General features: G+C 50.5%; 1 protein-coding gene across 1 annotated transcript in view; it reads left to right on the top strand.

The window, feature by feature from the left end:
* Positions 1 to 337: 337 nt before the first annotated feature.
* Slc9a1 (solute carrier family 9, subfamily A (NHE1, cation proton antiporter 1), member 1) overlaps positions 338 to 25,248 on the top strand; it is a 58,009-nt gene continuing 33,098 nt past the window's right edge. The window contains exon 1 of the mRNA XM_005394895.2: positions 338 to 1,595. Coding sequence (XP_005394952.1) covers positions 1,262 to 1,595 — 334 coding nt within the window. The 5' untranslated portion in view covers positions 338 to 1,261. The remainder of the gene's footprint in view (positions 1,596 to 25,248) is intronic.

Here is a 25,248-nt window from a genome sequence, read left to right as displayed (position 1 = left end):
CACCTAGAATATAATTCTGGTTGGCTAAGACAGGCAAAATGCATGTTAACAGTTCTGTTGAATACCTTTATTTTTAAAAAAGAAAGCAAGCAAGCTGTGAAACAGAGAGGCTAAGTTTTAAGTTTTTCAAGGTTACATGGTACATGAAGACTATACATAAGACTATAACCTTCGTAGAATTACTGGGAAGCCTTTATAAGACTACAAATGTGGATATAAAAGCTGTTTGTAAACAGTTTTTTTCTCTTGTTAGGCTCTCCGCAGATTAAAGACTTTTTTTTTTTTTTTTTTTTTTTTTGGTGCCATCTCTGACTCGACTTCCTCTTCTTCGCGAGACTTCCTCTCCTGGGCGACAGGGGCCGCTGTGCTCGGCGGGCGCTGACAGGTTCCTCTAGCCCGCGGCCCCGGCTGCTCGCTGGTGCCTATAAGTGGCAGCGCTGGTCTGAGCGAGGCATCAGTCCGCTGCCGCCCAGGCTAGGGTGGGTCGTGGAGCTGGAGCAGGTCGTAGAGGAACTTCAGCAGGGCCGGGCGGAGCGTGGCGCCTTGCTGGGGTCGCCAGGAGGGGCGTGTTGCTGCCGGCCTGCCGCGAGCCGCCCCCAGCCCGCGCCGAAGCGCCTTCCCGCCAGGCCGTCTGCCTCTGCCTTCCGCCTCCCTTCACCCTCCATTTCCCCGGATTCTCAGCCCGGCGCACCTGGACCCCGGCCCTCCTTTGGGTGTGGAAGCTCCTGGCCGCTTTCCCGCTTCACTCCTTCCTTCCAGGCTGGGCGTCCAGCCCCCTCCCTCCTTTCCTGGACCGGGTCTCACCCGCTTCGTTGCCTTTCCTTTAGCGCAGGCTCCCTCCACCTTCCCTTTGCCGAGTCCCAGCGCCCCGGTCACTTTCCTCAGTCAAAGTTCCCATCCTTTTCTCTTCCTTTTCCTCGTCTTGGGTCCCGCTTGTCCTGACCCTTCCTCTGTCTCTAGGTGTATTCTCTCCTATTGTGCTGTCTCCGATCTGGAGTTCCAGACCCTTTGGTCTTCCGTGGTCCGTTCTGGTTTTTTTTTTTTTTTTTTCCTACTTCCCTAGTTTGGAGTTTCAGATTGTGAACCCAGCTTCCCTCCACCCCTAAAGGACTACTTGCAGGAAAGTACCACTCTAAAACATGGACTTTTCCTAGAGACTGCTCCCGTCTCTTCTCCCACCTACTGCCCCTGCTACCTATGTCTCAGATCTTGCTCTCACTTCACTAAGGGTTGAGGCCTGCCGGGCTGGGGGAGCAGCAGGATGCTTCGGTGGTCTGGCATTTGGGGGCTGTCCCTGCCTCGGATCTTCCCCTCCTTGCTGGTGATGGTTGCCTTGGTGGGCCTGTTACCGGTCCTCAGCCCCACTGCCAGCACCATCCCCGGGTCTGAGCCACCTCGGGAACGCTCGATTGGGGATGTCACTACCGCCCCACCGGAGACGACACACCACTTAGGGAGCCATCCTGAGAACCATTCCGTGGAACATGGCTCCAAGCATCGAAAGGCCTTTCCCGTCCTGGGCATCGACTACAAACACGTGCGCACACCCTTTGAGATTTCCCTCTGGATCCTGCTCGCCTGCCTCATGAAGATAGGTAAGTGTGGTTTGCTTGATGCTACTGTCCTGCCACCAGACTGGCGATCTTCCTGCCCCGTCGAGGCTGTCCAAGTTTAAGGGGCTGAACGACTCCTGTCCCATAGACAGCTTCCACCCTGCCATCTTGGTCTTTCTGAAACTTCTGCTGTGTCCTTTGTGGTCTGAGGTGTCCCAAGATTGAAGCTGGCATGGATAGGAGAGAGAGAGCAGGATTCAGATGGTTCTGATACTGTGTACCTACAGCAAGGCTTCCAGGCCTGGCAGGTCTCCTCTGGCTGGGCCAGATCCAGAGGGGAGCCAGGCACCCAGCTATGTGTGACAGAGAGGAGCATCTTCTAGCAAGTGGCACTTTCTGCTCTGTCAACAGCAACCAGTGCAGTTTATTACCTAATTCTTGGGAGGGTGTTCTGGTTGTAGTTTTACTTGGTCTGTCTGAGGAGCTTGGGTATAGCAGGGATCTGGGTGCAGGAGACTTATGAGTGTGGTGGAGCCCAAGGGACCCCATAGCCTCACCCTTTTTCATCTCCACAATGTTATCTACCATTTCTGTCTGCCTAGGCTGGTTAGAAACCCCTGAGTCAGTATCCAGCCCAGGAATGTCATCCTTTACACAGTTCATGGGAATTTCTGAAGGTTGTGTTGAAGGTGGTGGTAGGCTGGAGGAGGTGGAAGCTAGGTCTGACCCAAGGTTGGCACCCAGCTGTGTCTCAAGGTGCTGTCTGGTCTGACCAGTGACATTGACTACTCATTCAAGTAGGAGAGGTACAGGGAGAAGGGCTAGGGGGTTTTCCAAAGAGACTTTGAAATATTCTTTTTGGGATAAGCAAATAAAAAAGTTGTTTCCCTCCCAGAGGGTTGGGCTCCCTGCCCAACCTGACCACCCTATTCTGCTGGGTGATTGTTGGGTTGGAGCTCAGCTGAGCCTGCATTGCCCAGAAGCCCCTGGCAGTGGTGTCCAAGAGGTTTTGCAAGCTGCCTTTGCTGTTTTGGCCTACCCCTCGCTAGCTGTGGAAGGCTCAAGGTCCTGGGACTCTATTCACCTCTTTGCCTGGAGATTTGGGTTTGGGGATTTTGAGGCTGTTGGCTGGAAGCCTTGCACCTTTCCCAAGGACATGCAGGAGCTGAGTGCTGATGCCAGACTGGTGTGAGGCAGGCTGTGGGACATGCTGCAGGAATGAAGCGGTGCTTCTGTTTTGCTAGCTCCAGGAGCTGGCTGCCTGGTGCAGGGCTTTGGTGCTGAGCCGGTCACAGTGCCAGGGCCTGGTCATGGAAGCTGGGCTGTCCACATCTACACCCTGATGGTAGCCAGCTTATTGGGAAAAAAATCAAGATCTGGGCAAGGGGAACAGTGTGTCCTGATTCTGACATAAATATATGACCTTGAACAGCTGGGGCCTTTTCTGTAGATCTCCCTTTTGTGAAATGGCAAGAATCTTAACCGCTATTTGACTGTATCAGTTGAGTCATGAAACATTATGTCTCAATTTGGTGTAAGAATGTGAAGTGACCATGGTATGTCATTTGCCTGTATGAAACCAGGAAGACACCTCACAAGTGCTATCTATAAATTGCCTTCTCCCTCCAACCCCTTACCTCCCAACTGTATCTGCCCTTGTACTAGGGATCGGGGGCTGGTACATGCAGAGGGTTTCAGTGCCTGCTGGGAGGATGAAGGCATGACCACAAAGACCCCACTTCGGGCAGTCTGAAGTTTCTCCAGGCAGGCCTGAGGTCTCTAGTCCAAAGGGGATCAGGCTGTGCCTGGCCTGCTTTGTCACCATCAGAGTGCTGTGTCTTGGACCCCATGCAGCTGGAGAGCAGAGATGGTCCTGGGGCAAAGTATCAGTCTAGAAATCAGGAAACCTGGCTTCTCATCCCTCTTTCTGTGACCTTGGGCAGTCATGCCTCCCTACCCTGCAGGTGATCTTTGGGGCCGATTGCAGGTCTGACATTTCTGCTGTTCCACTGCCTCTGGAAACCCAGGCAAGTCACTCAGCCTTGGGCCTCAGTGTTTCCACTGTAAAGTGAAGAGGCTGGGTATGGTGACCTTTGCAGTTCCAAAAAGTCTGTGTCTTTGGCTTGGAAAGACATTTTTTAAAATTGCTGTTCTTTTTTCTTCTTCTTCTTTTTTTTTTTTTTTTTTTTTTTTTTGATTTGACTGTGGTTGAACCCAGGCCATTTACAGTAAAACCTTAGCCCTTTTATTTATTTATTTATTTATTTATTTATTTATTTATTTATTTATTTATTTATTTATTTATTTATTGAGATAGGGTCTCAGTTGCTAAGTTGGCTGGACTGGGCTTGAATTTGTGATCCTCCTGCCTCAGCCTCCTAGAGTGCCAAGATTACAGATGTGCACCACCATGCGTGGCTGGAAAAGTATTTTTCTGACTTGGGAAAATAAAAGAGCCCTAGCATCTGGCCACCCTGAGGAAGAGAATAGAGGGAAAGGTGACCAAAAGACTTCAAGGGTCCCTGTTCAGCTAGGAGTGGAAACATATACTTGTAATCCCAGCTATGCAGGAGGCTAAAGTAGGAGGATTGCAACTATAAAGCTAGACTGGGTAATATAGTGAGACTGTCTCAAAATAAAATAAAAAGGACTGGGAATAGTGCCTGCCCAACATGCAGGAGGCCCTAGGTTCAATCTCTAGTACCACAGGGGAAAAAAAAAGGGATCCCTGTTCAGATGGTGAAAAGCTCAGAAAGCTCATCTCCCCCACCTTTGCAGCGTAGAGCTGAGATTAGAATTGCGGTTGAAGTGTAGAATTCAGCTACCACACTGCCACTTAATGGTCCCTGAGTCTCAGTTTCCCCAGGCATAAAATAGGAAATAAGGGTTAGGGATGTAGCTCAGTGGTAGAACGTTTACCTAACATGTACAAGGCCCTGGGTTCAATTCCCAGCACTTAAAAAAGGCCAAAACCCAAACAAATACCCCCCCAAATGGGGCAGTAATATAATTTATCTGTAGTGTACTGATATGATGATATAAATTAGTATGCACAAAGCTGGCTTTGTACATACAGGGAGCACTCCGTGAGCAGCAGCTACCATGTTCGTTATTTTTACCACCTGAGGCAATTAATTGCCTCCCTGACTCCTCCAGTCTTCCTCTAATGCTAGAAGATCACAGCTATCTCAACTCTAGACTGCCATTGGATGTCCTTCCATAAAGTTGCAGGGTTTGGTGCCTGTCCAGCTTACTTTATTCTTTCTCTTGAGCTGCCTTGCCTTGCTGGTCAAGCTGGTCTTGGAGGAGGGGAGATGGCACCAACTGCCTTGGGGGATATGGTGTTGAGACCATGCTCCCTCTGCAGTGTCAGATACCCAAGTGTCTGGGAGCTTATTTTAGGGTCTTGCCTTTTCTCTCGACACCCCAGCGTGGGTAGGAGTTATGTTGGAGCCCTCATTTTGTCAGCTGTGGCAGGTGCCTCCCTTGCAAGTTACCCCTCCTTGTAAGAATGGAAAGTGCTGTGTGCAGTCTTCCTTCCTATTCTGATCACAGAGCAAAGCTTCTAGGAGGCACTTGCAGAGACTGCTGGCGGGGGGGCGGGGGGCACAGCTAATGTTCTAGAGTAATGGATGCCTCTGGGTTCTCTTTTCACTGGGATCTGGGGCGACATTAGGCAAATCATTTCCCCTCTCTCTGAGCTTTTTTTCTCTTCCCGCACCCATCAGAGATTTTTGTCTTTCCTGCGTGGGGAGGGCTAGTGGCCTGAAGGAGATTTAGACTATTGGGAGAACTGTGAGAGTGTACCTGAGGCTTAAAGGTAGCTGCTCCTCCCCCGCAACCCCCGCCTCTGCACACTGTGGTTTGGCTTCTGCATGAATTCTGCTTTGTCCCAGTTCATCTGACTCCCAGGGCGTGCTTGTTCCTCCGAGAACTCACGGTAACCCAGCTCACCGCTGGCAGCCCCCCTGTGTTGTTTGCCCATATTCCTGACCTGGAACTCCTGGCAGAGGCTCAGGAGCCCATAAAGCAGGTATTCATCTTGTGTCCTGACCCGGGACAAAAAAAGACTTCTTTTGTCCCTTTACATCTTATAGCTTTTTAGTTTTGGTCTTTGTAAGGTGTGTCCTGCCATTTCCTCTTTAGAACAAGTCTATGACTAGGAGAAATAGGGTCATTACTACCACTTCACATGGTTGGATATTGGATCCAGCAATTAGTTTCCTGTACAAATGAGACTAGAACTGGCTTCTCCTGTTTTTTTTCAAAAGGAGAGAAGAAAGAAACAGCTTAAAGGTCACCTTGAAACCATCTCAAGAAGCCCAGATGGGACTCTCTAAAAAGGAAGAGGTGGGCTTTTTCTTTTTGGGAAAACAGCTGACTGACTGCAGGACAGTTAGGGGAGGTTAGGTGGGCCCAGGAAGAAGGCGTCAGGTAAGAAATACGTCCCAAGACTGCCTCCCATTTGGAGGGCCTAACTTGGTCAGATACCTGGGCTTCATTTAGCGGAACATCCACGGGACACCTTTCTTTTCATTCCCAACCAGCCCAGGTATAAAGGAAAGATGTGGTCGTAGACCCCGGGCACTGTCCCTGACTGACACTGCCTCTCAGTACCTGTGTGACTCTGGATTCCTGCACCTCCTTTCTCTGAACCTAACTTGCCTCATCAGTGAGGCGAAGATACTCTTGAGGCAGAGATTGATTTGAGGTTGCCTAATTCACTGTAGCGGCTTTTAGGACCTTTGAGATTCCTCCCTATGTTAGTCAGCTTTCTGTCATGACACCAAAATCCTTGAGATAATCAGTTTACAAAAACAAAAACAGAGGTTTGCTTTGGCTCATAGTTATAAAGCTCCCAGTCTGTGATGGGGTGGCCCCGTTGCATTGGGCCTGTGGTGAGGCCGCACATCATGGCAGGGGTGTGGCAGAGCAAACTGCCTACTTCATGGCCATGAGGGGGCTGAGGTCCCCACATCCCCTTCAGGACACACCCTTGAGTGACCTAAAGACCTCCCACTAGCACCCATCTCCTAAAGTTTCCACAGCCTCCTGCTGTAATGGCACTGCCCTGGGGACTACGCCTTTGACACGTGGGCCTTTGGGAGACGTTCAGGATCCAAATGACAGCGCTCCCCTTTTAGGAAGTCCTCCTAGCCCACTCCAGGCCATAATAGTTGCTTCCCCTTTCTCCCCCAAATCCTTCTCCCTTATTGTTTATCCACAGCTTTGGCACTAGGCCTGGCCTGCCTTGTGACATCTCCTCTGTTGGAGGGAGTGTTAATAATAATTAACATTTATTGGGTATCTGCAGAATAGTGTCAGGCACTTTATAAAAGTAATCTCATTTAATTCCTAGTAAAGTCATGTTATAAAGGCTCTCTCTGTTTTGCAGATGAGGAAACAGCTAAGGGGTTATCTTAGATGATGCTGAATTGCTATTTTTCTGTTCACGACTTGGCATAGCCTCCTAGAGGGGTGCAGCTGCATACCTGCCTCCGAGTAGATGCACATAGCCCTTAAGGAGTGGTTCCCAGCTCACTGTACCTGCATTTGAGGACTGTGGGACTCCTTCTGGGTGGTGGTGGGGGCAGATGTGCACAGCGGGAACCCACTCTTCCTGAGAAAGCTGTAGGTGTTTTGCGTCTGGCTTTGGGTCTGTCCTTTGTCACAGAATCTGCCTGGGTCTACACAAATCCTGTGGTCAGGCCGGGCCTGTTCTTGTTCTGGGGTGGTAACCCTGCCTGCGACCTCTCTGTTGGTGCCCTCTTAGCTATCTGACCAAAGCTTGCGTCTTTCCTCCTTGGGCAGGGGAGGGGCTGTGGAAGGGGGTTTCCTGTAGCCTGCAGGGTGTGGCTAACTTTGTGAGTGTGACCTCCCACCCCTGAGTCCTGGGCTGCTCTTAGTTATCCTCAGTGCCCAGCACGGTCTCTTGAGAGACAGCCTTTGTGTTGGGAGCAGCTGGCATAACTTTCTTAGCTCTACAAGGCAGGAGATGTGCAGTAGTAATTCTCTTTAGTGCCATGATTTGTTTTCAAGGCACTTGCATGTATAGGGTTTAATCTTTTCTTACATCTAAGGAAAATGAGTCTTGAGCTGTGACTTCCCTGAGGTCACTAGCAAGAAAGTGACAAAAGGTACCATCCTTGGACTTCTAACCCAAGGCCCCATCCTCTTTCCTGTCTGGCCAACTTGCTGGGTTACTGTAAGGATCAAGGAGAACCTGTGATCCAAGTGGGCCTTGAGGAGAGTAAATGACCAGATAGGTACATTATGTTGGAAACCTGAATGTTAAGTCAGGAGGGACACTAGTTCCGCAGAGAAGGAAGAGCTAAAGAAGCCAGTGGTTTGGAGCCTGGCTGGCTCAGTTCTAAGGTGTTTTTTTTGTTTTGTTGGTGGCAATGAGTATTGAACCCAGGGTCTTCTCACTGAGCTGTTTCTCTAGCCTATTTATTTATTTTTTATTTTGAGGCAGTCTTGCTAAGTTACCCAGGTTGGGTTCAAACTTGTATTTCTCCTGCCTCAGCCTCCCAAAGTGCTGGTATTGTAGGCATGTGCCACCATGCCTCACCATTCCCTCATTTGTAAGATGTTTTTTAAAAATTTGTAAATTACATTAATTGCTGTCGATTAAGTTCCTATTTCAGAGGCTAGAAAACATCAGCATTTAAGCCAGGATCTGTCTCACTCCTTGTTCTTTTCATCATCATGCTGACTTCAAGGGCCCTTTTAGTTCACAAATTTCATTTTTCCCTTATCTTTCGGAACTGGGAAGGTTTAGGGGTACAGCTGTTTTCTGTGGATGACTTCTTGGATTTGGGGAACAAACTGTGATCCACTCCAAATCCTATCCCAGAGAGAGTGACGTTCACAAACACAGGAATGACAGGGACCTGACCCCAAGGGGCTCCAGGCTTCTCTGGGAGTGGCAGCCTGAACACAGGAGGCAAGCCTGCCTCCTCCCCTCCGCCCCCTGTCAGCCTCCCACCTGCCCCCTTTCCTTCTGAGGCAGGCGAGGGCTCGCTCAGCAAAGCCAGGACCTGGGTTATTCCTGAGTCATCCATCGCCTGTGAGGGCCTCCTCACAGCCCTCACTCCCCCTGCAAATGTCTGAGTCAGACGTGTCTCCCCAAGGTTGTCTGTGCGCACCGCACTGGGCCAAACCGTCTCTTTAGATGCCAATAAACATCAACTGATACTTTAAGGCGGCCCGTGATTATATGTGGGTATTTTTAATCTTACAGGCTAATCTAATTTTAACTGAACTAAGTTTTGGGTTGGGCCTGAATCAGTGGACTGCTCCTCCTTCCTTGGGATCATTCTGATTTCCTTTGTTTCCCCCTAATGCTCATCCAGTGTTTAGGGCCAGTTTGAGGGTTTATTAGATCTGTGCCCTGAGTTCCAGTAGTACTTACTCAAATTAAGGGGCTCCCTAGAATATCCTAGGGAGCTCTTTCCTGCAAAGATATGTCCCTAAGCAGCTGTGACTGAGGTTCAGGGTGAGAAGTTCTGTTCCTGTACCCTCTACCCAGACTAGACCCTTGGGAGACACTTAACTCTAATTCCAGACTGGCCCTTCCACAGCGCTGAACCTGTTTGAGACCAGGCCGCTGAAGGCAGAGGGGTGAAGTCCCAGCTGTGTGTGAGACAGAGCCCACAGCTCACCCAGACAATAAATAGCTCACACTTACATGGCATTTGCTGCGTGCCAGGTGAAGCTGTATCTGTGTGCTGGCCAGCCAGGACTGAGAGCAGATAATTCAGAGCTCGGGTGGAAGAGGTACTGTGACTGTGAACAGCCAGCAGGCATTTAACTTGTGGCCCGAAGAAGAGCGAAACCCAGGCCTTGCTCAGTAGGTGCTTGCAGTCTGTTCAGAACGAGACGAGATGAGACTCAGGTGGGTATTTGCAGAGAGGCAAAGTGCAGAGGAAGCAGGCAGTCCCTGAGGCCTGCGTGATTAGAGAAGGCCTCTCCGAGGAGACAGAACCTGGGCGGAGTCGTGAAGGAAGGAAGGGAATCAGATAGGCTGGCTATACTTAGTACCTAGTCCCATGAGAATGTAAGCGCCTTGAAGACAGGGCCCTGGTGTGTTCATTTGCTGCTCTGTGTTTTGTGCAGGGGAAGGACTCGGCACATGTTTGGGGAACGAATGAATGATGGAGCACTGATGTGACAGACTTCCTTGGGGAGGTGGGGTCCGTGCAGAGACTGGAGAAGACTAGAAACCAGGCTGCCCCTGCAGAGAGGAGGGAGGGAAAAAAAGCCCAGAAGCTATTGGGTGCCAGGCTGAATTCCAGGCCAGGGGATTTAACGGGAAGTGACGCTGGAGAGTGAGGCTTGAGTCCTCAGCCAGTGTTTAAGTGGTGCTGTGTGGCCGCCTGCCTCAGCCCGGCTCTAATGATGGTCTGCAGGGGCCTCCTCTGTGGGCTGGATGGGGTCTCTCTGGGTCTGTTTGGTCTGCTCTCCATCTGTGTAAGTAAAAGGGAGATACCAGAGCTTCCTCAGGGAGCTGCCAAGAGCACTAATTGAATTAAGTTCTTCTGTAGAATATTCCGTAAGCCATAAACTGCACTGTGACTGTGAATTAATGAGACCAGTGGCCATAAACTGTATAAGAAGGCAATCTCGTTAATTTATAGTCATACCTGGACAGGTTTACTTATGGCGTCTCTTTGTTTTTATGTGTGTTGGGGGTGGGCTGGGGCCAGAAACTCCTTTCTATGGTAGATTTATTTTTATATGAATAAATAAAACATGTAAAACGTATTCATGGTAAAGCAAAACAAAAACACCAAAGTAAAACCTAGTGCAGAAGGGTAGTAAGATGAAAAGTAAGTCTCTCTCCTCACCTTCCTGGTCATGGTGTGATACCCTACACATTACCGCTGTTATCTTTGCTTTTCTTTTTGTTTTTGTTTGTTTGAGACAGGGCCTGAAACTCATGGCAATCCTCTTGCCTCAGCCTCTGAGTGCTGGAATTACAGGTGTATACAGCTACGCCCAGCTGCTATTAACTTTTCTGTGCATCTCTTTAGAAATTCTCTGCATATATGAGTGTGTGAGCCTGTGTACACTGGAGGGCAGATTTAGTTTTCAGAAAGTCCCCAACATAACCAAAAAGAGCTCTGTAAGATGTGCTCACAGGGGAAGTAAGACAACAGGCAGGGAGAAGGCATAGGTGGGAAATTATGTGTACTGAAGTCCTAGCTCTGCTTCTTTCCTGCACACAGACCTATGGCCAGTCAGGTCTTAGTTCCCTAGCTATTGATTTCTTTATGAAAGCTCTGTAGGGGCTTTCCAGCAGGAAGGTCAGTCCATTCAGGGGAGCTCCTGCTCTGTAGAGGCCTGGGTGGGCTGTGAGGCACTTGGAGGGGGCTCACCACAGCCTCACTGGGGGGAGGAGGGCAGGAAGTACAGGGCTGTCATGGAGCCTGGCTTCAAAGCACATATTTCTCAAGTATAGGTTGATGCTCCAGTTGATGATTATGGGATTGAAGAAATGGGCCCATAGGGGAAGCAATGATAACACCCAAGGGAGAAGTAACAGGTAGGAAGTTTTGTGGTTTAGGTGGGGTTGCTGGGAGGTCAGAGAAGAGGGAGGCTTCTGGAAGTGATCTAGTGGGGGCAAGAGGAGGCGAATTGTTCAGGAGGGCTTACTAGGGGATTCTAGCCTAGGAGGGAGAATGGACTGGAGGCTCACTGTTCTGGTATGTAGGTTTCTAAAGAGGAGTCCATGGTGGAGTTCATGATCCCTCCGGAATATTCTGCAGACAGCCAGATGTGGTGGCGCACACCTGTAATTCTAGCACTTAGGAGGCTGAGGCAAGAGGATTGCTGTGAGTTTGAGACCAGCCTGAACTACATAGGGAGACCCTGTTTCAAACAAACAAACAAAAATAAATACTCTGCACACAGTTGTGTATGGGGGCTTTTGTCAGAGGGTGGAGGAGGGCCCATAGTAGCTACAGATTATAAAGGCTCAATACTTTTGCCTAAGGACTAGCTGGTCTAGAATGACTCCTTGCAGAAATTGGTGCTTGGTCCTGGGATGAGTGGGGTTTAGCTGGGCAACAACTTTGAGGCAAGAGGAATGAGCCCCGTTGGAACAAGTGGGCTGTGTCTTAAGGGACGAGAAGGGCAAAGGATTCCTTAAAGTAGACAAAAGCTTTTCTGAATTGGAGAATGAAAGCAGTCAAGCAAGCTGTTTCTGCACTGTGCAGCAGGGAAGGGACAGGTTTCTTTCTGCCCCCTGGGTCTGCTGCGTTGCCATGGTGAGCCTAGCTCACACCCTAGGTGTGACTCAGGTCTCCCGCCCCTTTTCCTAAATGGCTAGGGCCCAAACACATCTCTGAGGCCCTGGCAAGGGAAGCAGCCGCCTTGGAGACAGCTAACTCAAGGGACAGGCTCACAAGGTTGGTGGGTTTTGAGGGCACCATGCTAGGAACCTTTGTCTGGCCTCTACTGTAGGGACTAAGGCCCCTGTTCTCTGTTCTCACCCTACTTCTAGGAGTGAAAAGTACAGCATATTCTAACTCTAGAATGTTAGTGGTAAAAGGAACCCTCTCATAACCTGTGTCTCTAGGCCCAAAGGGAGAATAGAGATGTTTTGAACAAGGCTTCTCATTTTCTAGTTGAGGCCCAGAGAGGACTGGCCCTGCGCTATACATGAACTTATGGCAGAAACGGCCCTTTCCTGCTCTCGCATTCAGGGGTCTCCAGACAGCAGGACATAGGTAGTAGGTGAGGAGTAGGTCAAGAGAAAGGGCTGTGGTCTTTGGCTCAATGTTGATATCTAAGCACTGGAAAATCTCAATTTTCCAGTGGGTCATTTAAACCTGAAGAAGGGCAGCATGTGGTAGGGTGGTATCAAGGATCAGGGAGACTCTTGGGCCTTGGCCATACCGGTCCTTACCGCAAAAGCAAGTGTGAGGCTCAGGACCACTGAACCAGCCAGCTTTGAGGCTCCTACTCTCACTCATTGAATCCCTCGGAGCTTGTGGTCCACAAGCCAGTGTTGAACTTGGGTGCAGTGCTTTTCACAGCATCTTTGCCGTCAAACAAGATTCTCTTTCCTGGGGCCTAGGCTAGGACCTGCAGGAATCTGGATGCTATACCAGGTAGGCAGGATGCCAGCATGGGGAGGAGTCAACTCACCTAGCTAAAGCCTAAGACTGAGGTTACAGCTAGATGGGGGAAGGAGAGCAGGTATTCCACCACCCTCCCTGACTGAACCCGCCCTGCCTAGCTGTAGAGAGAGGCAGAACTGCTTCTTTCATAGTCTGAGGACACAGTAGGGACACAGAAGAGACAAGCAATAGCAAGTGGGTGGGACTTGAGGTGCGGGTAGAATTGTATGTGAGTTAGAGCGAGGGAGAGAGCCCTCCCCACTGGGCAGGTTGAAGAGGCCTTGTGAAGTGATCTTTGAACTAGGCCTTGAAGGGTAGCAGGATGTCCTTGAGGCGCTTGAAGGAGATTCACTGGGCAGGGCCAGAAAAGCTCCTACCTGGAACAGAACCTCTGAGTGGCAGAGGAGTGTTCCAGAGCATTTCCCTTTAGAACCACACTCACAAGCCTTAGGATCACGGACTTGCAACTGGATGGACCTCAGCTCAAATCTTAGTTTTACCTCTCTGTAGCACTGTGACCTTGAGCAAGTCATTTACCCTCAGAGTGCTAATTTGATCATCTGTTACAGAGAGTAACGTTTAGCTGGCGGGCTGGGGAGGATGCTGGGAGAGCACCCATGTAAGTGGTGGTTCAGAGTTTAGCACATTGGGAACATAATAAATGGTAGCTCTAGGATCTAGAGGAAGAAACTGGCTGGTGTTTGCAGTGACTGAAGAACTACTCAGCAAAGACAATTTGGTGCCTTGCTATGTGTCCAGTGATGGGAGAGGTGGCTATGGATAAAATATATTGATCCTTTTAATGAGTAAACCCCTAGGGTGGCTATAGCACTTCCCTACATGTATTAGGGAACTTTTTTGTGCATGTGGTACGGGGGATCAATCCCTGGATGCTCTACTGCTAAGCTACATCCCAGTGCCGCCCCCTTTTTTAAATTTTGGGACAGGGTCTCGCTAACTTGAACTTCTGATTCTCCTGCCTCAGCCTCCCTAAGTGCTGTGTTTACAGGCATGTGCCACCATCCAGCAGGAAATCTAATCTAATCTTTGCTTTGCTTTTCCTTTCTCTTTCTGTGGTACTAGGATTGAAACTAGGGAGCCCTGAACTATACCCCCAGTCCTTTTTATTTCTTTGCTTTGAGATAAAGTCTTGCTAAGTTACCCTTGAACTTGCCTCAGCTTGCCTGCCTCAGCCTCCTGAGTAGCTGGGATGACAGACATGTACCATCGTGCCTTTTTGGTTGTTTTTTTTTTTTTTTTTTTTAATGGGGATTAAAGCCTTGTGCATGCTAAGTTATACCCACTAAGTTACACCCCTAGCCCTCACCCCCATCTTTTAAGGGAAATGCTCTTTTTTAAAAAAACATATTAGGAAAGTGAGGCCTTAGGGTTAAGTGACCTGTCTATAGCACAGCTAAAGCCAGACCAAGGGCTTCCTATCCCAATTCCTGCATTGTTTCTCCCTTGTACCATTTATATTACCCTCTACCACCTAACTGGAGTAGCCACACCCATCTCCTGAAACATTTAATGAGCAAAATGTGCTTTTGTAAGACACCTGGATGTGTAGTCATAAAAGCACTCAATTTTGTAGAACAGATAATGGTTTTAAAAATAGCCTAGCTATGATAAGTGCCAGGTGGGTTGTGCTGGTGTTGCCTAGAAAGTTCTGCCACTTCCTAGCTGCATCACCCTGGGCCAGTCTGCTTCCCTGGTCAAATGGAGTGATGGCTGCAAGGCTCTGAGGATACTGTACATGTTCAGTAGTGGGAGCCGCTACTGGTCCTGTAGCATTAGAGGAAGGATAAAGCTGGGGATGGTGGCCCACACCTGTAATCCCAGCACTCTGGGGAGTTAGGCCAAAGGATCAAAATTCAAGTCCCCAAGCAATCCTCTTGTCTCAGCCTCCTGAATGCTGGAATTACAGACATGCACCACCACGCCTGGTAATTCCCAGCTTTTTTTGAAAAAAAAAAAAAAAAAAAAAAAAAAAAAGAAGAGGTCAGGCATGGCAGTACATGCCTGTAATCCCAGCACTCTGGAGGCTGAGGCAAGAGGATCATGGTGAGTTTGAAGCCAGCCTGGGCTACATGGTGAGACCCTGTCTCAAAAAAATAAAAACAACAAAAAAGAAAGAGATTAGATGAGATGAGAAGAGATGAGGGTGGGGGTCAAGCCAAAGGTCATTAGGGTGGAGCTGAGTGTCATCATCACTACTGGGGACAGGGGTATAAAGTGAGACTGTGAGCTGAACTGTCTGATCTTGGTCTTTAGTTGGGAGAGAGGAAGTTTATACTGGTCAAACAGTGAGTAGTGCGGATAAATGGTGAGCCAAATATAGAAAGATGAATACATGCACAGTACTGTAATCCCAACCTCAGTGGAGAGGCCAACACGGAAACAAGTGTTTGCGGAGTATTGTGCAGGGCACATGGGTGGGATATCAGGGAAGACTTCCCAGCTCTTTGAGCTGGATCCTGAAGGTTGAACAGGAGTTTGCTTGCTCACTTGGAGGGGAGGGCTGGAGAAAGGCACAGAGATGGGACTATATCAGCCAGAGGTAATGCAGATCATTACCCTTTGCCTTTGAAACCCATTGGGACATTTCCCATCCTTCGACCAGATGTGCCTCTCCCGCCTGTGTGGGTGGGCAGAGAAAGCAGAGGTGCTCAGCCATGCTTGTATCTCCCTACAGGGCCATGAGCGGCAAGCTAGTGTTTGTTGAGCCCCTGCCAGTGCCGGCCTCCTACTTAGGGTTCGACAGAGTACGTTGTTGTCTGATTTTCACGACAACCCCAAAGGGTGCGAGTCATGGTATCTGCCTTTATCCAGCTCACAGCTACCTCAAGAAAGTAAATCGGGATAATTAAGCGCTTGGTGATTGCTGTGCTACTGCTGAAAGCACAGGAGGCCTCCGGGGAGGGGAGGAACTCGGCTGGGAAGAACAGAAAGAAGAGGCTGGATGCAGGCACCTTCACTGGACCCCAGAGAAGGAAGTGAGGTGGCAGGGCAGGACAGGCCTGTGAAACCCGCCAAGGCTCTGAGCCCCCGGTGTGGGCGGCTGCCTAGGAGGAACCTCAGCCCGCTGGGTGAGGCAGAAGGTTGGGTAGGTGGGCCGCTGAATGGCTGATCATCTAGAACTCCGGCCAGAGGGGTGTAGCCTGGGCCAGGGCTCCGCGTGGACCAGAGGCTTGCCCTTTCACTGTGTCTCTTTCCCTGCTCTCCCGTCCACACCATGAGCGTCTCGTGGTGACTCCATGGTCTCCTGATTGGTCTTCAGCTGCACTCCTGTCTGCCTGTGATCAGTTCTCCACAGTCAGCCAGGGTGACCTGGTAGAAATACAAACCAGAAGATGGTGTTCCCAGCTGAAAACTGTTCTGGTACATCTCAGGAAGTCCGCGTAAAATTGAAGGGAGATGTTTGTGGTCCGTACCTTTCTCAACATCATTTCCTGCCGTTCTCGCCCATGTTCCAGCCACACTGGCCTTCCTGTGTTCCACCAACATGCCAGGCTTTGCCAGGCTTTTTCCTCCATGTGGCTGTGGCACTCGCTTTCCCAGCCTGGAACACTGCCTACAGACAGCCTCCGGCTGGCGCTCTCACACGTCCTCTCTTCAGAGTGCCTCCCCGACCCCTGGCCTCCTGTGCTTGAGCATATGCCCCACCCCAGCTCCTTCTCCTCTGGTGCCGGGCTCTATTTTCAAGGCCGAGGACACAGCTAGGATCAATGTAGAAGAAGCTCCTGATGTGAGGGGACTCTTGTACCAGTGGAGAGCACTGGACAGCGGCCCCGACAGTGTCAGGCAGCAATGAGTGTCCAGAAGAAAACAAACATGAAAGAGACACAGAGGCTGTAAGGAGGCTACATGTGGCCAGCACAGGCTCCAAGGGGATGGCAGGAAGGAGCCCACCTTTCAAAGAGCAGGGCCTTGAGGAACTGGTGTTTGAAGCAGCAAGAGTAGGGTGGAAGGGGAAGGGTAGTATGAAAACAAAGAGGAAGGCAGAGTGCGACTATGTGAGGGCTGTGGGCTTTGGGTCGGGCAGTAAGAGGTGATGGGGGTGCTGTGTGGACCGTTGAAGGTTTGAGCGGAGTGGTGTGATCTGACCTGGGGAGGGATGTGCGGGCAGCCTGGGGGTCAGAGATGGGGAAGCGGCTTGTGCTCTGGCTGGCCACACAGAGCTGAGCGGGAGGTCCCTACCTACCAGGACCTCAGCCTGGGCCTGTGAGACAGCAAAGCAAAGCTCCCCCTATGGCTCCCTCTAGCTATGGTAGCCACAGACAGGAATGCCAGCCTAGGAGAGTGGTTACCAGGGAGGCGAGCAGGGGGCCGCAAGGGCATGTGGGAGAAGGAGGGGCTGAGGGGCGTGCTGGGCCCTGCGGGACTCCTGCTGACTCCCCCTCCCCTGCCCAGTCTCAGAGCAGACCGATAGTCACCAGACCTGTCACGTGGGAGGTGTGGCACCGCAGAGCTCCAGGACCTAGATGTGCCTCTTCCCAGATGAACCCTGGGTCATGCCTGAAGTTGTCAAGCCAGGAGCAGGCACACCTACAATGAGACTTTGGAGCCCAGCCGGATTTTCAAGACCAGGCGTTGAGTCCAGGGAGCACAATGGAACAGATAAGCATTTAGGAGCCAAAAATTCTGGCTGTTGTTCTTGCAGCTGTGCGGCCCCACGTGCAGAGCTGAGGAAGTTAAATGAGCACGCTGAGGAGGGAGCGTAGCAATGAGCTTGGGAGTGCTTGGTAAATGCTGAGGGAGCCCGGCCCGCTCTGTCATCTTTCAGAGGGGGAAGCAGAAGGCCGGAGCGGAAGTGACTTGGCCAAGGGCTGCAGTGGGTGGTGGCAGAGGCTGAACACAGCTCTCCCCATATCCATCCCAGGCCCCTCTGTGGTAGTGTAAGTAGCCCTCCTTTCCCTGCCCTCCCTGCTCAGCTTGCCCCCAAGCACCTACTGTGTGTCAGGCACACCTGTGTGGCAGATGGTTCCTACCCTTGAGATGCTGACACTTTGGTGGGAGACAGACGTGTACAGCTAAAGCACAAAGCAGTTGAAGTGACACAGAGACATAGCACAATGCAACACGGGCCTTGGTGGCAGATGGGCCTTGGCAATATTGTCACTTAGAATGTGTTGGCAACGAGGCCTGACCCTAGGTTGGAGCCAATCAGGGACGCCTCAGATTCAAAGTAGAGAAAGAGTGTGGGGTATGTTGCAGATGGTGGAAACTGCAAATGTTTTAGCGGGAGGCATGACCACGACCGGCCTGTGTTTAGGACCAGGGCTGGCCTGGCAGGTGGAGAATGGACTAGATGAAGTTTTCTCTCAGTGTTCTTGGCTCTTAGGAGTTTTCCGCCTCCTCTGTCGGTGGATAATTACCCTTCCTAAGAAACTGATCAGATGGGAAACTGCAGGAAATGGTTTGGGACAGGGATTGTGTAGGAGTTGGGGGAGAGTGGGAAGGATGTAGCAGGAGAGGGGGATCTGTGCCAAGCAGCAGGGGTGGCTCCCTCGGAGAGGAGGAGAAGGAGGGGTGGGGAGCCTGGGCAGGGCTGGGAATGTAAAGCAGGATGCGGTGGCTCTGGAGAGCTGAGTCCCTTACAGCTCCTCCAGGCCTGGTCTCTGGTTGGGGAGAGTGGTGGAGGGACTGGCAGACCTGCTTTGAGTCCCAGCTCCGCTCCCTGCAGACTCTCTTACTGCAGGCTAATGACCTGATCTGTGAGTGTCATTTTTCTGCAGATAATTCTTACCCCCATATCCTTCCTCATTTATTTAATTGAGGAATTACATGCATTCATAGCATGATGTAGCCCAGGCTGGCCTCAAACTCACAGTGATCCTCCTGACTCAGCCTCATGAGTGCTGGCTTTTCTGGGTCAACAGGAGCTAGGGTCCCAGTGGGCAAGTGAGGCAGCATGGCCCAGAGGTCAGACCCCGGGGCCAGGTGCTGGAACCAAGCTTAGACCAGCTGTGCTGTGTAGCCCTTGTATAGCCTGAAAGCCCTGATCCTTCACATCTGAAATTCCACTTTGTGAGCCAGGGCCTGGTAGGAGTGGTAGATATGTGCTAGGTACCCTCTCCTGGCACAGAGCAAGCCTCCTTATGCCCCAGCTCCCAACTGAGCTTAAAGTTTTAGCTGGGCCTGACGTAGTGCTACACACCTGTAACCCCAGTACTCAAGAGGCTGAGGCAGGAGGATCACTGTGAGTTTGAGGCCAGCCTGGGCTACATAGTGAGTCCAAGGCCAACCTGAACTATATAGTGAAACCCTGTCTCAAAAAAAAAAAGAAAAGATTTTAGTTGCCTTGACTTTTGCCCCCACTTGGCTTTGTTGGCTAAAAATTACCTCTCAGTGTGCTGAGGCTTCTGGTGAGCTTTATTCCATTTGGGGTCTGAACAACTGTCGCTTGTGGCACTGGCTCCCTACATCTGAACCAGGAGCAAGGCCGCCTCTAAAGGCGCCTGGATGGCTCCACAGGTGGAGATTTAAGGCATTGTTCTGGGCAGTCAGGGGTCAATGTAGCCTGATAGCTTATAGTCACCAGAGTCCAGAGACCTGGTTTGAGTCCCAGCTCTGCTCCCTGCCGGCTCTGTTACTGCAGGCTGATGACCTGATCTGTGAGTGTCATTTTTCTGCAGATAATTCTCATCCCCATGTCCTCCCTCATTTATTTAATTGAGGAATTACATGCATTCATACCATGACATGCACTCATCTTAAAGCAAGCCGCTGTATGAGTATTTACAATGTCTGAATCCATGTTAGCCACCCAGATCAAGATGAAGGACATCTGGACAGTCCCTGGCTCTTCCTCGTCTGTATCCCCACAACCCCCCCGGGCAGCTGCTATTCTGATGGCCACAGTCATCCATAGTTTTACCTGTTCTGAACTTCTTATTAATAGAATCACAGAATAGGTACCCTTTGTGTCTGGCTTCTTTTGCTCAAGGTATTTGTGAAGTTCCTCTTTGCTGTCTCTTATACCAGTAGTTTGTTCTTTCTATTGCTGTCCTGTATTGCCTTGTGGAATGCACCACAGCCAGCTTGTTCTGCTGTGATAGACATTTGAGTTGGTTCCCTTTTTTGACTATTAGGAAGAAAGCTGCCTTGAGCATTCTTATACTCTGTGGAGTTGTTGTGAGAATTAAATGAGATGATCTGTTACAATAAAGTGTTTAATACTGAATTATGATTCAGAGCAGGTGCTCAGAAAATTTCCCTTCCATTTTTTTTCCAGAAAAAAGAAGAAAGAAAAAGAAAAAATTCAAACACTGTATAAGTATTTTAAAAAGTCTAGCCAGGCATGGTGTGCATACTTGTAGGCCCAGAACTTGGAAGGCTGAGGCAGGAGGATTGCAAGTTTGAGACTAGCCTGGGCTACAAAGTGAGACCCTGTCTCGACAAGAAAAAAAGCAAGTTATATCCCTTCTGCTCTTCTGCCCCTTGAGCTAAGAGCTCTTAGTGGTTTGGTGTGCCCAGCTGGGCTTTTCTCTGTGGTAGTGTGAACTGCTTTTTAATAAAATTAGCATAAAAACAAGCATACTATCTATACTGCTTTTGTAAAATATACTTCTATTTTTAATTGCCACATAGTAATTGTATATATTTAGGGGGAACAGTGTGACATTTTAACACATATATACAATTTGTACTGGTCAGATCAGGGTAATTGATATATGCATCCCCTCAGATAGTTATTATTTCTTTGTGTTAGGAGGATTTAAAATCCTTCCTACTAGCTATTTTGAAATACTCAGGGGTCAAGCTGGGACCCCTGCTCCAGGCAGAACTCAACCCTACTTAACCTGCTGTGTTATGGAACATGGGGTATTACTCCTCTTACTCAATTGCACCCCTGTACCCAATAACCATCCTGTCTGTAGCTCTCCTTCCCCACACCCTCCCCAGGCTGTGCTAATCACTCTTTTAGTTAGTCTTGGCTTCTGTGACACCATCTTTTTAGCTTTCATGGTCATTTTCTTTTGCGCCTTACTTTTAAAATTAAATCTGATCAGCCAGATGTGGTAGGGCACACCTGTAATCCTAGCACTTGGGAGGCTGAGGCAGGAGGATCGCTGCAAGTTCAAGACCAGTCTGGGCTACAAAGTGAGCTCAAGGCCAGCCTGAACTGCACAGCAAGACCCTGTCAAAAAAAAAAAAAAAAAAAAAAAAAAATCTGATCTTTTGAAAAGAGCTCCTTTATTGGAGAGGGGGAGTCCGGGATAATCCTCGGAACCTGTCACTCAGCTTCTACCCAGACTAGGTCTGTCCAGCTTCACTCTACATGCAGACCAGGGTTGGGTTCCAGAGATCAGGAGCAAGTCCTGGCTCTGTCACTCCCTGTCTGTATGTTCTTGGCTTAAAAATGCCCTGCGCTTTGGTTTTTTCTTCTTTTTTTTTTGGTACCGGGAATTGAACCCACGACCTCACGCTTGCCAGGCTGGTACTTGAGCCACTGAGCTATATCCCCGGCCCACAGTTTTTTCATTGTTAGTGTAATAGAATCTGTACTCACTTCCAAGAGATACCATGGGGTTTAAATGAGATAATGTACATGAAAGCACAAAGCAAAATGGAAAGTGATGCGTGCTTGTGCTAGTTATTGCGTGGTACCATAGGCTGTCAGAGCTGGAGGAGACCCCTGAGAAGTGAACCAGCCCTGTCGTCTCACACAAGAGCAATCTGTGGGCTAAGAAAGGTCCAGAGCCAGCAAGTAAGGGAGCCAGAACTGAACCAAGGGTTTCTGACTCCTAAAGAGTCTGAACAGCCACTTCCTGGGGAGTGGGAACTCTCTCAGAGGGCTCTACTTTTTCTGGGTTCCAGCTTAGCTCACCCTCTTATTCCTTATCTGTAGGGCTTCCTCCTAGGGGAAGGGCACTTCACAAAATGTTCAAGCATCAAGTATTCCCCTTTTCCCTAGCCAGGGCCACTGGGGTAACTAGAACTTCCAAACAGTGAGGTGCACCCAGCGTCCTCTGGTCTAAGAAGGCAGAGAAGCAGGAAGGCAGAGCAGAGGAGTGGGAGCTTTGACCCAGTAGGTCACAGCACCCTCCGTATCCTAACTGTGGCCCCAGACCTGGGCTTCAGCTTGCCCCCCTGCCCTGCACACCTAAGAAGTCAAGCCAGGACCCCTGCTCCCTGCCCCCTTGAGCAGTATCACAGGGTTGGCTGAGGTCAAGAATCCAGAAACAAGTGTGCCCTTTACCTCTCTCACCTACCCTGCTCCTTCTCAGGAAGCATTAGGTACGATAAGATTTAGAGCCCTGGCCCAGGTAGGCTCTACTCTGCCTACCAGGTGTTTAGCCACCGCACGCAGTACCAGGTACACGGCAGCGGAAGTGGTTCCCGGTGCCCTAGTTTCGTCGCCTCTTGGAGCTGCAGCTCATGAAAGCACCAAGGCAGTGATAATCAGGGAGTCAGGCAGGGCCCACCTGGGAGTGCCTGTTGGCCCAGGGTGGGGCTTGGGGAGAGCCCTGGTGTCTGCTTTCTGGGCGAGGTCCTGGAGTGACATGTGTTCTAGTGGCAGTGACCGGTGATGAGAGAAAGCCCTGTAGTGGTGTAGGAGGCACCAGCACCACGAGCTCCAGCCCTGCCTTATCTGGTTTGCCTCTGGGCCTTGCTTTCATTATCTGGGGTGGTCCTCACCTGGCCCTGTTGACTTGGGTTGAGATATCCCCATTTGATAAATGAGGACCCTGAGGCTCAGAGAGGTTAACTGACTTACCCAGTAAGTGGTGAAACTGGATAACGGTGAATCCCGGGAAGTCAGGGCGAAAGAAACATTTGGTTATTCAGTCATCTGCCTTCCTTATCTGGCCAAGGAGACCCAAGGCCAGAGTATCACCTACTGAAAGAGTTGGGGCAGCATGGAGGCTCATGTTCAGGAACAGTTTATTCCATTTCCCTGGCAGCACCCATCCTCAGTACGTATCTGCTCTGTGGGCTTTCCGAGAGAGCCCTGCTCGTGCCCACCTTTGGAGCACTGCGAGAACTGTCACCCAGATCGTTCTCCTGGTGCTGCAAGATGAGGAACTGTTGAGAAACACCCCGGAGGGTGAGCACTGACTGGCTCTTGAATCAGCTTCCTGGGTCTGGATTCTTTTTGGCCTTGCCACCTGCTAACTTGAGCAGGTAACATTGCTTCTCTGAGCCTCAGTTTTCTCATCTGTGGTATAGGTGCGATAGTGCCTAGCTCACTGGGTAGGATGAGGAGGTAGAAGCCTTCAGTAAGTGCTGTCACTCTCAACATCCCCATCTCAAGGGGAGGCTGGTGAGGAAGCTGATTAGAAGTAATCTGCCCAAGTTCTGCGTCCTGCCGAGCAGCGGCTGTTCCTCAGTTCTCGCTGCCACACGTATCCGTCCTTCCCTGCCGCAGGGAGGCATGAGCATCCTGCCTCTGTGCCGTGTGCAGGATCACACAGCAAGCCAGTGCAGAGCCAGGCGGAAGCAGGAGCTGACAAAGGCTTCCTTATCTCCTTCCTGGGCACAGTGCACTTACTTCCGGGGCGGGGAGCAGCTGGCAGGAGAGCAGGACAGCAGGCAGCTTCTCCCCCTGCCTGGGACCCTTGACCCCCTGTGCTTTGTTCATCAGTGAGGAGCTCCCTGCCACCCACCCAGTCCTCACCACAGACCTGTGCTGAGGATGAGATTCTTCGTCACCAGGCCTGGCATGAAGGCAGAACTCAGCCCCTGGAATCAAGTAGTCTTGGCATCAAATACCAGTTTTGGTTCCTTACAAAGTGTCATCTGAGCAAGTTTTCAAAGCTCTGGGCTAGTATTTGAGGCCCTCCAAGCCTGCGTCTGTGGCTCCCACCTTCCTGGGCCTCTGCCGGGAGGAGTGTGGGCTGGCTGTCAGTACATCCCGGACAGGGGGCCTCAGTGGGCTGCAGGGAACCTCCGTGTGCATGGAAGTGGTTGGCTTTTACCAAGCCCGTCTTGTGAACTGTGTCATCATCATGGTCTTTGTGCAGAAGTTTTGCAGATTTTACAGGTGACAAGGAGCAGGTTCTGTGGAGCTCCAAAGGGCTCCCACCTCCTTTGGTGGAGGCTTCAGTGGCTCTGGGCCTGTGGCCAGGCTCAGCCTGAAACCAACCATGACCAAGCTCTGCTTCTGCAGGGCCACCTCCAAGTGTGGCTTGGGTCCCCTGGCCTCTGGCTGCTTCTGGCAGCTGTGCCTGATGCCAGGGGCCCTCTCAGGACCCAGGAACAAACACTGAAGAGAGGGGCCAGTACCTCTTCCTGGGTGGTTCCTTTGGCTCTACTTCAAGATACAGCATCTCCTGGGAAGAGCCCTTTGAGATGGAAATGTCTGAGATGCCCTTTTCATATGAAGAAACTGAGCGTCAGAGGTTCAGTGCCAGCCAAGGGACATGTTTGGTCGGTGGCAGGAGACCAGACCGCCTGGTCTCCCTGCTCACTCTTAACCGCGGGCCCTTCTGCCTCCCTTACTGGGTTTGGGCTAAAATTGGACAGATTCCTGAGCTGACTCCCTGTATGTTGCTTCAGGTGTCTCCCTTTCCTGCCCGCTTCCCAGCATCTCCCAGCTTACACATGGGGCCCTGTCCCTCTGCCAGAGGGGTGGCTACACAACCCCAAAGAGGAGAAGCTGCCCATATGTGGGCTGCTACCCTGATGGCTGGGCCCTCGCCTCATGAGGGCCTGGCAGTGGGGCTGAGCCACAGCTGCAGCGAAGCACCAGCCCCTTTGCTTTTATGCTTGCGCTGTGCTCATGCTGAACTCAAGTCCAGGCAAGTTGAATCCACACCAGACTGCAGAGTAGGCCAAGCCCTGGAGGGCAGATGAATCCTTCGCTGCAGAAGAGAGAAGCACTAGGCATCCCACTTCCACCCAAGACGCTGTTATCTACCTCCGTGTCTTCCTTAAAGGCAGAGCTGTCGTAATGATCTCTACCTAGCACGCGGTGGCTGCTTTTGCTTTTGCTTACCCCAGCATGTTTTTACGTATGTTCTCTTCTCTTTCCCAGCAACGCTGTGCCACAGACATTGCTTGTTCTGGTGTTAATTCCTCTTACGCCTGAGAGAAGGAACTGAGGCTCAGGGCAATGCCATTTGTCAGAGCCACAGAGAAGTTAAGATTTAATTATTATTTTGCTGTACTGGGAGTGATTTAGGGGCATTATACCACTGAGCTACATTCCTGCCCCACTTCCTTCTTTCCTTTCTTTCTTTCTTTCTTTCTTTTTTTTTTTTGTGTGTGTGTTTTTTTTTTGAGACAGAGTCTCTCTGTGCGTTCAGGCTGGCCTTGAGCTCACTTTGTAGCCCAGGCTGGTCTTGAACTCACAACGATCCTCCCGCCTCAGTCTCCCAAGTGCTGGGATTACAGGCGTTGGCCACCATGCCCAGCTTCTTTCTTGTTTTATTGAGTCAGGATCTCAATAAGTTACTGTTATGGTTTGTGCCTGGATGTTCCCCTGAAAACCTCCTGCAGTCATGGGGTGGGCTTTTAGAGTTTATGATTTTTTTTTTTTTTTTTTTTGGTTTTTCTCCGGTACCAGGAACCGAACTCACGACCTTGCACTTGCCAGGCAGGCGCTTTGCCGCTGAGCTAAA

Source organism: Chinchilla lanigera, unplaced genomic scaffold, assembly GCF_000276665.1.
Source record: "Chinchilla lanigera isolate Chin_1 unplaced genomic scaffold, ChiLan1.0 scaffold00051, whole genome shotgun sequence".
NCBI classification, from domain to species: domain Eukaryota; kingdom Metazoa; phylum Chordata; class Mammalia; order Rodentia; family Chinchillidae; genus Chinchilla; species Chinchilla lanigera.
The sequence above is the reverse complement of the archived record's forward strand: the minus strand, read 5'-3'. Positions and strand labels throughout refer to the sequence as shown.